Source organism: Lynx rufus, unplaced genomic scaffold (assembly GCF_022079265.1).
Source record: "Lynx rufus isolate CCGP_SWC_20201006 ecotype Redwood Valley unplaced genomic scaffold, mLynRuf1.p SCAF_6, whole genome shotgun sequence".
NCBI classification, from domain to species: Eukaryota; Metazoa; Chordata; class Mammalia; order Carnivora; family Felidae; genus Lynx; species Lynx rufus.
In genome coordinates, this window is record NW_025814878.1 from 47,874,707 (window position 1) to 47,890,756 (window position 16,050).

At 40.6% G+C, this 16,050-nt stretch overlaps 1 protein-coding gene across 1 annotated transcript in view; it reads right to left on the reverse strand.

Moving 5' to 3' along the window:
- ARMC2 (armadillo repeat containing 2) overlaps positions 1–16,050 on the reverse strand; it is a 95,134-nt gene that overhangs the window by 60,473 nt on the left and 18,611 nt on the right. The window contains exon 5 of the mRNA XM_047102467.1: positions 3,537–3,613. Within this exon, the coding sequence (XP_046958423.1) occupies positions 3,537–3,613 (77 nt within the window). The remainder of the gene's footprint in view (positions 1–3,536; positions 3,614–16,050) is intronic.

Genomic DNA, 16,050 nt, shown 5'->3' on the forward strand with positions numbered 1-16,050 from the left:
TCAGTCAAGTGTCCACAGTGGGTGCCTAGATCCTACATATATCACATGAAGACTTAGAAATGATAGAGATGGGGTGGTTCATCTGGTTAAGTGTCAAACTTCAGCTCAGGTTATGATCTCTCAGTTCATGAGTTCAAGCCCCGCACCTGGCTCTGTGTTGACAGCTTAGAGCCTGAAGCCTGCTTCAGATTCTGCGTCTCCTTCCCTCCTTCCCAGGCCCCTTGCCTGCCTGTGCTCTGTCTCTCTCAAAAATAAATAAACACACAAAGAAAGAAAAGAAATGATAAGTACAACGAGGGTTTCAAGGAGAGGAAGGAGAGAGAGAGAGAGAGCAATGAAAAGGTGTATGGCCTATTTATTTTTAGATTGTTTTAACTGGGCAACAAAACAAAAAACAAAACAAAACAAAACAAAACAAAACAAACAACCAGCTGACCAGGGAGGCCTGTTAAGAGCACAGGTTCTAGATTCACTGTCTGGGTTTGAATCCTAGCTCTCCCACCTACTAGCTGGTAGACTGTGGGCAAGTCGCATCACTTTGCTCTGTAAAATGAGGTAACAAGGGTCATTTCCAAGTTAGGATTAGGGGTTATTAATTTCTTTAGTGCTCCTGTATTTATATTACTCTTGAGAAGAAAAGAAATATACAATACAGTCTAAACTTCGCAGGTGCACGGTGACGATGTCACCCAGGAGAAGCAGGGAGACTATGCAATTTACCCATGCCTCCCAGTGCACGGAGGCCCCCTCTAATCCGCTCCACCCTGGGAATAGCCATTCCAGTTGCAGTGAGTCCAGGCTTGCCTCTTATCAAGGCTTCCTGATACGAAGAGGGGATGATGTACACTGGGTCTGAAGAGCATTTGAGCAGAAAAAGTAGACAGAAAGGGGTTGTCAACGAAGCTATAATTAAATAGTGTAGGTGTGCTGTCAACAGTTTGCATAGCACAGCTTCACATAATCTGTCTAACCCATAAAGAAAAATTCACCATAATACACAAAGGTGCAATGTCTTTAGGACAAAATCGGTCCACGTTAGTACGGGTTCACCATCCCTTATCCAAAGCCTTTGGAGCAGACGTGGTTTGGGATTCAAAAAGTTTTGAACCTTAGTAAGGCAAAACGGTACACGCACTGCATATTACACACCACCCCCAGTAGCGTCTTCCGGCAGCACCCTGCAGCAAGATATGTGCATATTCACACCAATAAAAGAAAGACTAATCTTGGCCTACCATCAGTTCAGGTCAGGCACGGCCACTAAATGAGTCTGAAAAATACTTCAGCTTTCAGAGCATTCCCAAGCTGCAGCTTTGGGATTTCAGAACCGTAGGTAATGGATGCTAGACCACCATCTCAATCTTTTGGGTCGTTACTTTTATGAGCCTACCCTAACCTGATAAATTACAGGTACGGAGTCTAAAAGTAAACCTGAATATTCAAGCAGAATACATGGCTGCTCATAGTCCCAAGTATCTGACACAAAGTCCAAAGAATGTGAATAAAGTCAACATATATCAAGGCAAGTGAAAAGCCAGAAGATAATAACTCAGACAAATAATTTAATCACCAAATATTTATGACATACTTAAGTTTACTAGAAATACAGACTCCAAGTCCAGTAAGTCCAAATCAGCATTTTTACCTCCCATGCAACATGCTGTTAAATAAAACAGCTCTGTGAGAAACCATGATTATCAATCTGCTTCTCAGGACAAACAAAATCAATAACATGCTCACCCTGGGAAGAACTGAATTACAGGGGGGAGCCAGAAATCACAGAACAGTTTGTTTAACCTTGGGAAAGGAAAGGTTCTTGCAGGCTCTTCCGACTTGTCTCCTCTCAGAGAAGTGAACCAGACACTGTGGCGTAAGGGTTCAGCCCTCTCCCAAGAATCAGTGTGAGCGGTGGTGCCCAGCCCCAGCCTTTCCACGTCTTCCCCCCGTTGTGCCCCTCCCCCAACTCTGCTTTCTGCAAAAATCCCATTTTATATACTTAACCAGTCTCCATTCTAGCAACTGAAGCATGGAATCCTGTGATTACTCTTTTAAGATTTACAAAAACTAAATAAATAAACTTTGCCTCAGTCTTGGGCAACAACCTAATATTTTAGAAAGCACTTTCCTCTAGGTTCACAGTTTGCTAAATATAAAAATTATGATTCAACAGGAAATTGGGTAAGTCAAGCAGAAATTTCAGCATGTTTTTGACGATTTTGCTGTCTCAGTGGTTATAGGTTTTAACCACAGCTTTGAGTTCTGGATACAAAAACTTGACACAATGTTTATTGGCTGATGTTTTTAGCAAGTAAGTGTAAAATCCTTAGCAACAATTCTGATGTGGAAATCAGTCTAAGATTTTCCTGAGTGTTACAGAAATTCCCATTGGCCACAAAAGTCATTTTATTGATAAGAAGTTAGTTGTGAAAGTAATAAAATACTTTTTCAGCCCGATAGTTTGGTTTCATAAAATTTCATGTGCACAAAAATAGTGCGAAGAATATAACAAACACCTGTGTACCCACAAATAGTTTGGTCAAATATGAATCGTATTTTTAGCCTCTCCCTTATTTCAAAGAAATAAACATTACAGATATAGGTGCCTCCCCCTGCCCATTCCCCCTCCTTCCTCTCCCTCCAACGGTCACTGCCATTCTAAATTTCTTTGTTTTTAGTGTTTATTTATTTTTGAGACAGAAAGAGAAAGAGTGTGAGTGGGGGAGGGGCAGAGAGAGAAGGAGACACAGAATCTGAAGCAAGCTCTAGGCTCTGAGCTGTCAGCACAGAGCCTGACGCAGGGGCTTAAACTCACGAATCATGAGATCATGACCTGAGCTGAAGTCAGACGCTTAACTGACTGAGCCACCCAGCATCCCGGGTCACTGCCATTTTAAATCAGGTGGTTATTTTTATCATGTTTGACTTCACATGTCACCACCTGGATCTGCATCCATAAACAGCATAATGTCATTGTTTCTGCAACTTAATGTTTTCATGTAATATTATATGCACTCATTTCAGTCAATATTATAAGTGTAGTCTAATTCATGTTTCTAACCGCCATATTTCATTGCATGAATACATTTTGCATCATTTCTAGTCTGTGATTTATATTGTCATATATTTTTTTCTCAAACAGATTAAAGCCCCAAAACGCTGAATTCACACAGTTAATACAGTTTCCTGTAAGTGAGCAATGATTTTGAACTCAGGTTTTGAACTTAAGAACTATGTCAGTGTCAGGTTTTACAATTTTCCAAGTGCTTTTACAAAATAATTTCTCGTACAATCACTGATACTGTAATCTATAAATGTTTGGGGCACTAGAACTGGGTAATGTAAGAATTTTAAGACTTGTAAAAATAATAAAAAATGTATAAAAACAAATGTTGATGTGAGACCAAGTTGGACGAAGTTACTAGAGTTTTCAAACAGAGAGCCGACAGCAGACATGTTCAGTGTAAATGTCTTTCCTACAACTGGAGATGCTGATGAGGAAGGAGCCCTGGAGACCTTTAAGAACACAAGCACCTCACCTGCTCTGGCTTCCAGTCGGCTCACGTCTGAGCTGCTGGAATATGATGAGGCTCTCGAACACCTCTTCCCCTGCTCCCTAGGAGGAAGAGGAATACGCACACCATTCAGCACAAAAACCAAAGTATTTCTCTTTCTATAAGTGTAGAGCTGGTTATATGTAGCTTGTCAAGAAACCACAGAGAATTGTTTATAAGATGTGGTTTGATACTCTATACCCCTTTAATTATAACATCTGATTTCCAACTAAGATTTACTGATCAAAAAACAAGTCGGATTTGCTTAAAATATTACATATAGTTACTAGAAACACCAAAAAGTAAATAAATAAATAAATAAATACATACATACATACATACATCCTAAGTTTACTTTGCAAATCAAAAAACTGATAAGGATATATACCACAAGAGGTCACTGTTACAATAAGAAAGAACTCTGGTATGCAGGAATCACAAAAGACCAGCATTCAGGAGCTATAAGAGGCCCTTCCTCTCTCTCCCTGCACACAAGAAAATTATTCCCAAATTGGTCAGATGTGCCCAAGGTCAAAAAGCAGGGTCAGGTGTGGAGCCCAGGTCTCATAATTTCCAGTTCACAGTTCCTTCTACTTCATCACAGAGTATCCTGTTTCCATTTTAAAAATTCATTAGTGTTCCTCAAAATGCTTTATTTTTAGAAACAGTCTAAATGTGAAAAAATTTGAAGGTAAATTCAGGAAGCCCCCAGATGATAATATTTTGTGTTCCAAATAAAAGACTAGTGGCTGGCCAATAGCAGGATTATATTGCCCCCCCCCCCCCCGCCTTTTTAAGGTTATAATGTAGAGACCATCTGGGAAGGATACAACTTTTCTTTAGCTACAGTGATACTTAAAAGCACTTATTTTAAACATCTGTACAAAATTCCAAGGTAAAAAACACTGAGAGCAAGTTTTACAACATTTTTTTTTTTTATCAAAAAATCACAAAGAACGGATATACTTGTGGCCAGGGTCACTCACAAGCATCCAAATGTGTGCCCGTGTAATAAGATTCCCAGGAAATGTTCGATGCTACGTCCTGGCCCTTGGCTTTTACTGCTGCCCTAAAGATTAGCTTCTCCAAATATCACTTTTTTCCATAAAATGTCCTTTTTTTAAAAACATTTGACACTTCGTTTTATCATTTAGTAGACTAAAGATCAAGCTAATCTTCCTCAAAATGTCTAATTATTTCATACTCTGAGACAATTGCTTTATTTTTATTCAGTGGAAAAACATAGATCTGGTAGCAAGATCTCCCTGGCGAATCAAAGAAAGAGTGTGGGTTGAGATGGATCTTCTTTGTCAACACTCTAAGAGTTGAGATTCAAATGGAACAGATCTCAAAGAAGACAAAAATAAAGTAAACCTACCCTATGAGAAGGTAAAATACCAAGAGTGTGACAGGGTGTGAGGCCAAGGAAGTTCTCACACTCATCACTCCTAGAAATAACAAGAAAGTCTGAGCACAGTAGAGGCAAGTCCTTCTTTTCACTATTGTCCTAAGCAACTACTGAAATCAAGCAGGATAGTTTTCAACTAATAGCTTTCCAAAGTCACTGGTCCACTCCCTCTGAGTCATGGCCAGTGATGAGGTTGCCTCCCTAAATTATACCACATTTATGTATCCCCACTTCTGGGTGGGGGAAAAAAAAAGAAGGGTCCTTTTTCTTATGATATACCAAAGTTCAACAGTGCTGGGTCTGACTAATTCTCAAAAAGAGCATGGATTGGGATTTACTAATACCCTCCGTGATCATCAGTATACAGTGATTGAGTTTGCAGGCTCTGAATCCAAACTCCCTGGGTCCTGGGTCCAACACTTATCAGCTATGTGGATTTGGGCCACTTACTTAAGCTTTTAGCCTTGGTTTTCTAATCTTAATATGAGGGCAATTCCTCTCCTTAGTACAGTGACTGGTATGTTTGAAGAACTTAACAGTCAATGTTAGTATTTTCTTTTGTTCTGGGTCAACAAGCACCTGTCTGAATAATCCAATACTGGATGTTATTGTGATAAAGAATATATGAAGAGTTGCCCTGAAGAAGTCTAAAATCTACTTGAAAGAATTAAGCACCTTTTTTTTTTAATGGAAAATTCCAATGGAGTCTCTAATCAACTGTGAAAGTCAGCAGTTTATAAGAACTGGAGGGATGCTGAGAAGGAAGTGATTAGTGAGAGGGAGATGTGGGCCACAAAGTGGGTCTTAAAGAATAAAAGTTGAACCAGCAAGTGATAACACTACTCTCAGGAGAGAAGCATGAGCAGCCTGGTACTCAGAGTAAGGGATAATTGCACAGGGCCAGCAAGGAAGGAATAGGAGGTTTCTGCTGGGGCATACAGGGAACAGCTGCCTGAAACTCTGGGTAGAGGCAATGGGCTGGTCTGTTGGGCAGTAAGGAGCTGTCTTAGGTTCTATCGCAAGGAAGTAATGGGATCTGGAGTTGTGCCAAGAACATTTAGGAGACTTGGAGACAGGTAACAAGAACTAATTCTTCGGGGGCGCCAGTGGGACTGGAGAAAACAACAAATTGAAGAGATTCTGTAAATGAAAAGCTGATAGGATTGGTGGTTGATTTCAGGTAGAAGAAAGGACAGAAAGTGCACTTGGAGAAGCAGGATAGCAGGGTTGCCATCAACAGAAACGGGAAGGTTAGGGGGTTTGAGGAGTAAAGCACAAGTGAGGTTTGCCATATTGATTTCAGGTGAAAAATGGAGTATCGGCAAAGAAGATGTGGAAATCAGGAAAAGAGTTCTGTTAAAGCTCAAAGTGGTATATAGGGACTAGAGTCATCAGGTTTGTGGCTTGGAGACCAGAATCTCAGGACAAGGCCTTGTCAAATACTCATATAAAGGATCGCAAGGGGAAAAGGAGTGCAAAGGAAGAAGAGAAATAAAATATGTTCTCATGCATCTCAAGCATGCTGAGAAGACAGGCATGACTAACTCAGGTCAAAGAAGACGAAAACTGAGGAAGAACTGTCTAGTCTGACCAGGGTATGCCTTACAGGGCTTCTGGGGAGCAGTACAGAAGTCCCACAATAGGAGTGAGGTGGGGAGAGGGGCATCAAGAAAAGAAAATCCTCTCCCTGCCAGAGAAGAGAAGAATGGGTGGCCTTATAGTTAGTGGAAATCTGTTCTCCTGTAACTTCCTGGTTCTATGTACTAAATGGAGCCATATGAAACACATCTTTATCCTTCTTCCTCTTGACAATCCTTCACATATTTAAAAATGTGGTGTGACCACTTAACATCATCTCCTATGGTTTAAATCCCATGGTTCAATTAGCTACATCATTAGCTAATTATCATCATACTAATTAGCTGTGTGACTCCAGGTCCATTTTCCAAACCAGGAAAGCTTTGGTTTCCTCATCTATATATGAGGGGGTGGTAAATAATAGTAACCCTCTATATAAGGTTGTCGTGAGAATTAAATGATCCAATGTGGGATTGCTAGCAGAATTCCAGGTACCTAGTAAGTACCCAGTAAATGTTTACTGTTATTACAGCTGCCATCACTGATGTCAGCAACGAATTTCTCCAGTCCCTCAATGCATCCTCATGGGATGTGGTTTCAAATCTCTTTGCCAGCCTATTCAGTTACTCTGAGTGAGTGGCAGTTTGTCAGGATCCATTTAGAGTCTGGAACCCGGCACTGAGATAAAGGTATGGCCTGAGGAACAAAGAAGAGAGATTCTAAATAATGCAGCCTAGAGCTACATTAGTGGTTTTGGTGGTCACATCACAGTGTTGGTCAATTCTTGTTTTTTTTCTCACATATGCAGCAAATGCAGATTTTCTCCATCCATGGTGGATTCATTAAATTTCACAGTTATATTTGGCAAAGGGTTCCTGTCTATCAGATGTTTCTGTATTTTGATTCAGTCATCCAGTATAATTGTTCTTCTTCCCAGTTTCCTGTCCCATGTTGTCAAAGACCATAATTAATTTTCGTGCAATGATTTTTGATGTCCAATAATAAAACAATTCCAAAAATCATTCTTTAAAGATCTTTTGTGAAATTCTTCTAGGAGGCAGAATAACACCATTTAATTAGTTACGGTATCTTCATCTACAAATAACAATAACAACAACAAAAACCTAATTCTAACAGACTTACCCCCAAAATGGAATATATTGGCTCATATAATCTAAAAGTTGAACACTAGGGTGGGTTTTAGGTGTGGTGTGATCGGGGCTTTGGCTCCATCTTTCTGCAGTTCTATCGGTTCTGCCCTTCCTTCGTTTTGTAATCAGGCTGGAGTCGTGAAGAAGGTGAAATGGCTATATGGCATTCCCAGGCCTCTGATCGACTACCGATCGGAGCAAAAGTAAGGTGTTCTCTTCCCAGTCACTGACTGGAGTCCTACATTTCACTCTGAACACCAGAACCAAGTTCTGTCGTCAAGGCAATGCCACACACAGGCTGACTGCTCATCCACCAATCAGTCACAATAGCAACACCTACTTCTGGACCACATATGCACTGAAGAAATAAAGTATATTTCTTTAAAAATATTCTAAAACTCAGATTTCTCTATTATTTAGACAGGTTTTTCAATTATTTTGATTAAGTCAGAGTTCAGCAAGCGTTTTCTTAAAGAGCCAGACAGTATACATTTTACACTTTGCAGGCCAAATGGCAAAATAGAAGCTATTATGTAAGTACTTTTGTAACCATTTAAGTGTAATGACTTAAAGATGTATAAACCATTCTTAGCTCAAGGGCTGTATAAAAGAACAAAACAAAACAGGTGGCTGGCCAGATTTGGCTCCTGGGCTGTAGTTTGTTGACTCCTGCTTTAAAGCAGAACTATAAAGACACTAAGAAGGATTTGGAAGCGAGGGGAAAAAAAGCAATAAATTTATTTCCATTTGGAAAAAAAATCCCATGTAAGAAAATGGGAAAGAAAATTTTAAAGGTATGTTTAAAATTTAAAGCCTATTTAAATTTTAAATGTGCTAATTATCATAAGCATACGATAAAAAGAAAATTTAGCAAATTTTGAGCTAAACTTTCCTTACCCTAAGAAAAAGACACTTCATTTTTAGAATTAGACTCAAGTTGTACAGATTCAAGTCAGGAAGTAAATATTTTAGGCTTTGCAGCCACACAGTCTCTACAGCTACCCAACTTGGCTGCTGAAGTGGGCAAGCAGCCACAGACAATAGGTGAATGAATGGGTGTGGCTGTGTTCCAATAAAACCTTACTTACAGAAACAGGTAACAGGCTGGATTTGGCTCACGGGGCTCAGTTTGCTTACCCCTGCTTTGTAATCTCTTTAGATTCTTTGACTGCAATTTGAGAAGGCCATCACCAAGGAGTTGCGGTGGGGGGGGGGGGCTTTAATCATGTTTTCATAGCCTGAAGCCCCAGACATATAGTTTCCAGACATATTAGCATTCTGTCTTAATAACTAATGTTAAAAATAGAATTCTACTTAAACAGCTACATACAAACATAACGAAATTGAAAAACATGATTTTAAAGAAATGCTCATACGATCAAAATTTTAAGTCTTCCAAGGTTTGTGGCCCAAGATTTAAAAATCACATATTTAGAAATTCTACATATAATCTCAATACTCTGTTCGGTAATCACTAAGAGGTTATTCTTCGAGTGGTACTTGCATAAACTTGATTAGACATGGCTTCATAGCTAACCATGTTAGCTTAACTTAGTGAAGCTCAAATTCCCCTAGCTTATGCCCACCAACTCCAGTTATTGAAGACAGCACAGGGGAAGTGCCCTGCAGGTCCGCACCATTCCAGGGACTATCCAAAATGACCAAACGGAAGAATTCCCCTCAAAGGAATCTCCAGGAAATAACAACAGCTAACAAACTTTTCAAAAAGGATTTAAACAATATAACAGAAAGTGAATTTAGAATAACAGTCATAAAATTAATCACTGGGCTTGAAAACAGTGTAGAGGACAGCAGAGAATCTATTGCTACAGAGATCAAGGGACTAAGGAATAGTCAGGAGGGCTAAAAAATGCTATAAACGAGCTGCAAAATAAAATGGAAACGACCACGGCTCGGATTGAAGAGGCAGAAGAGAGAATAGGTGAACTAGAAGATAAAATCATGGAAAAAGAAGAAGCTGAGAAAAAGAGAGATAAAAAAATCCAGGAGTATGAGGGGAAAATTAGAAAACTAAGTGATGCACTAAAGAGAAATAATCTACGCATAATTGGTATTCCAGAGGAGGAAGAGAGAGGGAAAGGTGCTGAAGGGGTACTTGAAGAAATAATAGCTGAGAACTTCCCTGAACTGGGGAAGGAAAAAGGCACTGAAATCCAAGAGGCACAGAGAACTCCCTTCAGACGTAACTTGAATCGGTCTTCTGCACGACATATCATAGTGAAACTGGCAAAATACAAGGATAAAGAGAAAATTCTGAAAGCAGCGAGGGATAAACGTGCCCTAACATATAAAGGGAGACCTATAAGACTCAAATTCCCCTAGCTTAGAGTACAAGTCCACGGCTTCAAGACACCTCAGGCAAAAAGCCTGTGACTTCCCACGGTGGTAGCTATGGGGGCTTCCTCGTCCAGGAGAGGAGCTGTGGCTGCCCTCTTCCAGAGCGAGTCACTGCCCATGCTGGTTCTGGGCACCTGCACCTTCCGTTCTCTGTTTCCTCCCTCACGTCCTAGCGGGGTACTGACACACGGCCATCTTCCGCCAGAACTGCTGCAACCGCTGCTTCTCAGTGGGCTCCTTTGTCCCAGGCTCTCCCCTCTCCCTGCCCTTCACTCTGCTGCCAGAGTCCGTCTTGTCTTCTGCTGAAAACCTGTCAGTGGCTCCCTGCAGTCTACAGCCTCCGGACCCATGCTCCTGCCGCACCGGGCCACCTGCCTTTCTTTGAACCTGCTGCCACCAAGTCAAACATCCTCAGCTTCTGCCGTTCTGTTAGCAAAAAGCACAATGTACGACCCCGACGGAAAGTGAGCCACAAGAGGCATCCCAAAACCACGCACCCCAGGTCGCCTCCCCTGATCTTCAAGTCAGAATGAAGTGCTCTCAAATCTAAACTCCCAGGGCACAGCTTCCAGCTCTGCTTCCGTTCCCCCAGCATCGGAGTTCATCACTGAACAGTGCTTCCAAAACTTTCGTGTGCATTCACATCATCTGGATATCTTCTAAAAACGCAGATTCCAATCCAACAGGTCTGGGATGGGGCCCGAGATTCTGCATTTGTAACTATCTCCCAGGTGATGCTGACGTTGCTCTTCCAGAGCCCACACCTGAGCAGCCAGCCTGCTGCCGTGCAAGCACTTCATGGGCAGGGTCCATTTCTCTGTCTCCCACCACCGCCCCCCCCAACCCCGACCCCTCAGCTTTGCTTACCGAGAAATGCTTATCAAATGGAAACGGTGGAGTAAGGTGGGACTCTACAAAATCCTCCTGGCCAGTGCTTGTTTTTTCCAAATGGAAACAGTTTTTCAGGCACATTACCCTTAATTTCTTAAAATAATAATGACTTCATTATTTTTGAAAAAAAAATGATGCATTTATTAAATTTTTAAGGCCAGGCAATATAAGAAAGTACAAAGAAGATTTTTCAAAAAACCATCCAGGACCCAACCACCCATAAGTATTAATATGTGGTAAACATCATTCCAGACATATTTTGCATATATTCAGATGAAAAGAGAAAAGAAAGAAGAGGGACTTGGAGGGAGGGCAGTAAAGGGCACATATAAATGGGATCATACCATACGTGTCATTGTAATTTTAAAGTATTAAGTATAAATTTTACTTGAATTTAACAGAGAAACAGAAACTGAGATGAAACTGAAGGAATTGTAGAACTTCAGATGGATGGGTCTTCCCAAGAGATATTAGTTTCTAAAAGATCTCTCTGAAGTTAAGAAAAAAAAATAATGAAAAACATTAGGATGCTGAAGTATTCTTTTTAAATTTCTATTTCACTTCCAGACTGTAGCTACTGACAAATCTATTTCCTCTCATGAAGTGAAATAATTAGTACTCACACTTCTTCCCAAGTACTGGTTTTGGTTATTTACATGACTATTACATCATTAACGTTTCTGTTCCATAGCCATCATTTTCAGACTTTTAACTCACTATGAAAATAAAGTCAATACTCACCATGAATGCCTTTACCATAGCTTCTTCATTTCAGAATTTTGACTCATCATTTTGATGTCAAGACTTTTCTAGAAAGTGCATGTGTATTATAGTCCCCAAGTTCATTCACATCTGGAAATGTCTATCTGTTGCCTTTGTACTCAAAAACAACTTGGCTGGTGATACAGTCTTGGGTTATCCTTCTTATACTTAGAACTTCATTGACACTACTTCACTGTCTTCTGACACTCAGAGGTGCTCTAATAAAGCCAGAGGCAGCCTGCCTTTTCCTCCTTCTGTGTGACTCACTTGTGCAGCCTGAATGGTCATAGGATACCTTCTTCCATTTATCCACCCAATCTACAATTACTAATTGAGTGTGTACTATGTCCCGGGTATTCTAGTGCCAAACACCGTCGGAAGTATCTCAGTGTGGAGTATTCCACCTCAAACTTTGTTGGGACAGGATGTGTCCATTGAGGTTCAGATTCAAATTTTTATTTCAGAAAGTTGTCTCTTCCATTCTCAATTGGTTCTTGTGAGTACCAAAGGAGTTAATGTATGTAAATCACTTGGAAGAGTGGCTGGCACTTAGCTGAAAGTAAGATAGTACTAGGAGGGGGCGTGGAAGAGGACCCTCTCCTTCAGGAATACCAATGCCATGCCTCCCGTATCAATTTCAATTGCTCCACTCATTTCATACCTTTTCATTCATTTCTTTTGTGTGGTTTCTTCTAACCTGTACACCATGTCTCATTACATTTTCAACTGTTTTCATTCTCACTTTATTTCTAATATGACTTTATTCTCCATGTTTACACTTTTTTCTTTCATTTCTTGAGAACTGAAAACATATTTTTCATCTCTTTAGGTTGGCTTAGAATCTCTAATTTGAATTCTTATAACCCAAAGAAGAGCTCCTTTTTCCTTTTTAAAAAAAAATTTTGACACTATGGAAAACTGTTCTAACTCTTGTTTTTAGAGGGCAGTTCCTTTTGTGATCCATTTTCTTCATCTGTCTTTTGTTATGTTTTTTACATATCTATGCTTGAGTCCTCTGTTAATGCTTGTCCTCATATTATTTATCTTTAAACAGAACAATTTATTTGTTGAAGAATGAACAGGATCCACCAAGGCAGAGAGTTAGGATGTTCTGTGACTTCAACTTCAGTTAGCTTTCTTGAACAATCCATTTTCTGTTTTGTTTTTTTTTTCTTAACCTGAAGCATGTGTTCCCTTGGTCTGCGTGTAGCAAGTTTCTGTGACTCACAGAAAAGCCCTGTTACATGATAGGCTGCTTGAGTTCTAATCTAGCAAACCCTCTTCCCCATGTATACAGACACGCACCAGCTGGAGGAGACCATCACCCTCAGCACTGTTCCCTTGTCTTTTCACTATCTGGATCTTGAATGGGGTCTTAACAGGGGCATCCCCCCTTCTTCTGTGGCTGGCCCACATCCTTAGGTTTCATTTCTTTAATTAAAGACTATTGGATATGTACCTTTCTGAACTAAGAGACTCACTCTTGGGGAAATCTGTTTCTTGCTCTATGTCTGAGGAGGTCAATGTCTGCTCTCAAATTACCCCTTGTTTTCATCTACATTCCATAGACTCTGGCAGGTTAACTAGACTCTTCTGGTTGCAATATTCCAAGTGACAAAAACCTAAAGTACCGTAAGCCATCCCTGTCAAAATAAATAAAGGAAAGAAGAGAAAGGAAAGAAGAGAGAGAAAGAGAGAGAGAAAGAGAGAAAGAAAGAGAGAGAGAAAGAAGGAAGGAAGAAGGGAAAGAAAGAAAGAAAGAAAGAAAGAAAGAAAGAAAGAACGAACACATTGGTTCACAAAACAGAGCTATCTACAATGTGGATATGGTGGTCTCAGGCACAGCTAGATCTAGGGGTATATAAATATATCATCCTTAAACTTGGTCAGTAGCTCCATTTCCTTGGCTCTGTTTACACATCACTTCCCTTCTCAGAGTTATCCTCCACGAGGCAATGAAATGGCCACTGTTGGCTCTAAGACCACATCATCTTTACCACTTACGAACTTGAAAGAGCACTTTCCTCAAAGGCTTTGGCAAAAGGCCCAGAGAGAAATTCAGCTGGCCTGTTTGGGATCATGTGCGCACCCTGAGACCAACTGCTGTGACTGGTGGGCTGGAGAACTCTGATAGCCAGTCCGGGGCCTCATAATCACCCCTGGGAAGGTATCTAGGGAACACAAAGTCCCTCTCTAAACACTGACTGAGCAGGACTTATTATACGACGTAAGGCGGCTCGCCCTCCAAAAAGAAGTATGCTAGGTAGACAAAAATAACCAAGCCCATACGCAGTGTAAAGTTTGCTCCATGTTTTGTAGTTTGGGGTTGGAACTATTTCTCTATTTCATTGATGGCATTTATTTCTGTGTTTTTCATTCTCTGCTGCTTTTGTTCAGTTTCTGCAGAATGCCTTTGCTTTACCATCTTTAACCAGAAGCCCTCATTTCTTATTTTTTTAAATGTCTATTTATTTATTTTGAGAGAAAGGGAGAGAGAGCATGCAAGCTGGGGAGGGGCAGACAGAGAGGGAGAGAGATAATCCCAAGCAGGCTGTGCACTGTTAATGCACAGCCCCACACAGGGCTCGATCCCCAAACCATGAGATCGTGACTTGAGCCGAAATCAAGAGTTGGCCGCTTAACCAAATGAGCCACTCCAATGCCCTCCTCTTTTCTTATTTTTGACTCCCAAAACACTATTGGCACTTGACAACTTACAAATAAGGCTTTTAAGCCTTATGAATCATTCTACCACCTACAGTGAAAACTGGGAGGAGATGGGAATGAAGGAGCACAGTTGTTTCCATTTTACAGATTAGAAAACTGAGCCCAGCATGCAGATAAATCAAATGGCTGAGAGAGAAGTGAACCTAAATCCAAGGATCACAGCTCCCAGCAAAGAGTTCTTGACTGCTCTTGGGCTTTCCTCCTGAAGACTGCATTTCCAAACCGCAATAGTTTGAATATTTACACAGAAAGCCTTAAAAGGTTTTTAAGCAGATATATGAAAGGGTTCATCAGACTGAACCACTGGATGGATGGATAGATGGATGGTTGGACAGATGGACCAATATATATATATACATATGTATTTTAATGGAAGCTTTATTATTTTCAATCCACATGCCAACTCAAAGTAAGAGACAGTGTAGTGTTGCTACGGGGCAGGCCTGCCAAACCTTAAATGGATCCTTATATGGACACACAGAGAGTGGTGTAATTGCACCGCTGTTTGAAGATGACAGGTTGATAAGTGCTTGAGAGTATGTTCTCTTTTGGAACGTTAAATAGTCCCCCAAGATCTTGTTTATGATGATGCCTTGCTTAGCAAATCCTTTTTCCATCACGACCGGCATAAAGTGAAACTCCAGTCCATCCCAGGTCTGAGTTGTCCATATTCTAAGTGAATTCTCGTTCACTGGAACAAACTGACCCCTTCACTCCCCAGCTGAGAAGCACTCAGCGGGAAGGGCCGCTCCCCCATTCACGGTGTAAGGACCGTGCACTGGCAGCAGGTGCTCACTTCCTCTGTCCCCTTGAAGAGATCTGCTGGTCTCCTCAAGCCGGAGTCATCTCATGCCTCCTCCTTTTCTACTTTGCATTCCCTTCCCTCCCTTCTCCTGCCAGCCCAGCTCACTGACAAGAGCCTTCATTTTCCACATTATGGTTTAAAGATGGAAAAATGTTAATTGAGTAACGCTTTAGCATCAAAACTGGGAATACTCCACTGCATAGCAAAGATCATTTCTTGGAATTATTCACTTAAATGTTTACAAGAAACAATTATCAAGTGTCCCAGATTGATTCACAAATGCAATTAATGAAGGAATTGCTAATAGTTTCCATTTTCCGGTTTGTTTTAATCCCACTGTATAAACTGTCTTTTTGGCGCCACTCCACCAAAAACCCATCGATGATGAAAGGAGGTACAGATTCATAAAGCAGAAATGTTACTGGAAGTTAAACTTGCCAGGGTGCACTGCAAACCCAACTCAGACACAATCATTACACGACGCAAAAGCCATCCTAACAAAACAGAAAAAAAAAACAATTAGTGCCGCTGCCAACACCTCATAATTCTGGACAGTCAGGAAGAGGTGATTCCAGTCCCTAATTGATTTCTCCTTTGCTGTTTGTGGGATCAAATATGTAACTGAAAATGCCTTTGCTGTCCCTGATGGAAGACATAATGAACTCTGGCTTGCCAGATTATTCTGCAACATCTGAAGGTTTGCAAAATAAAATAAAGTACAATAAAATAAAACAGCTCTTGTCTGGTTTTTCCTCGTCAACTTTAATTACTATAAGGATGGGTGCAGCAAGAGAAATGTTTCCTTTTCGCTTCAGTGCT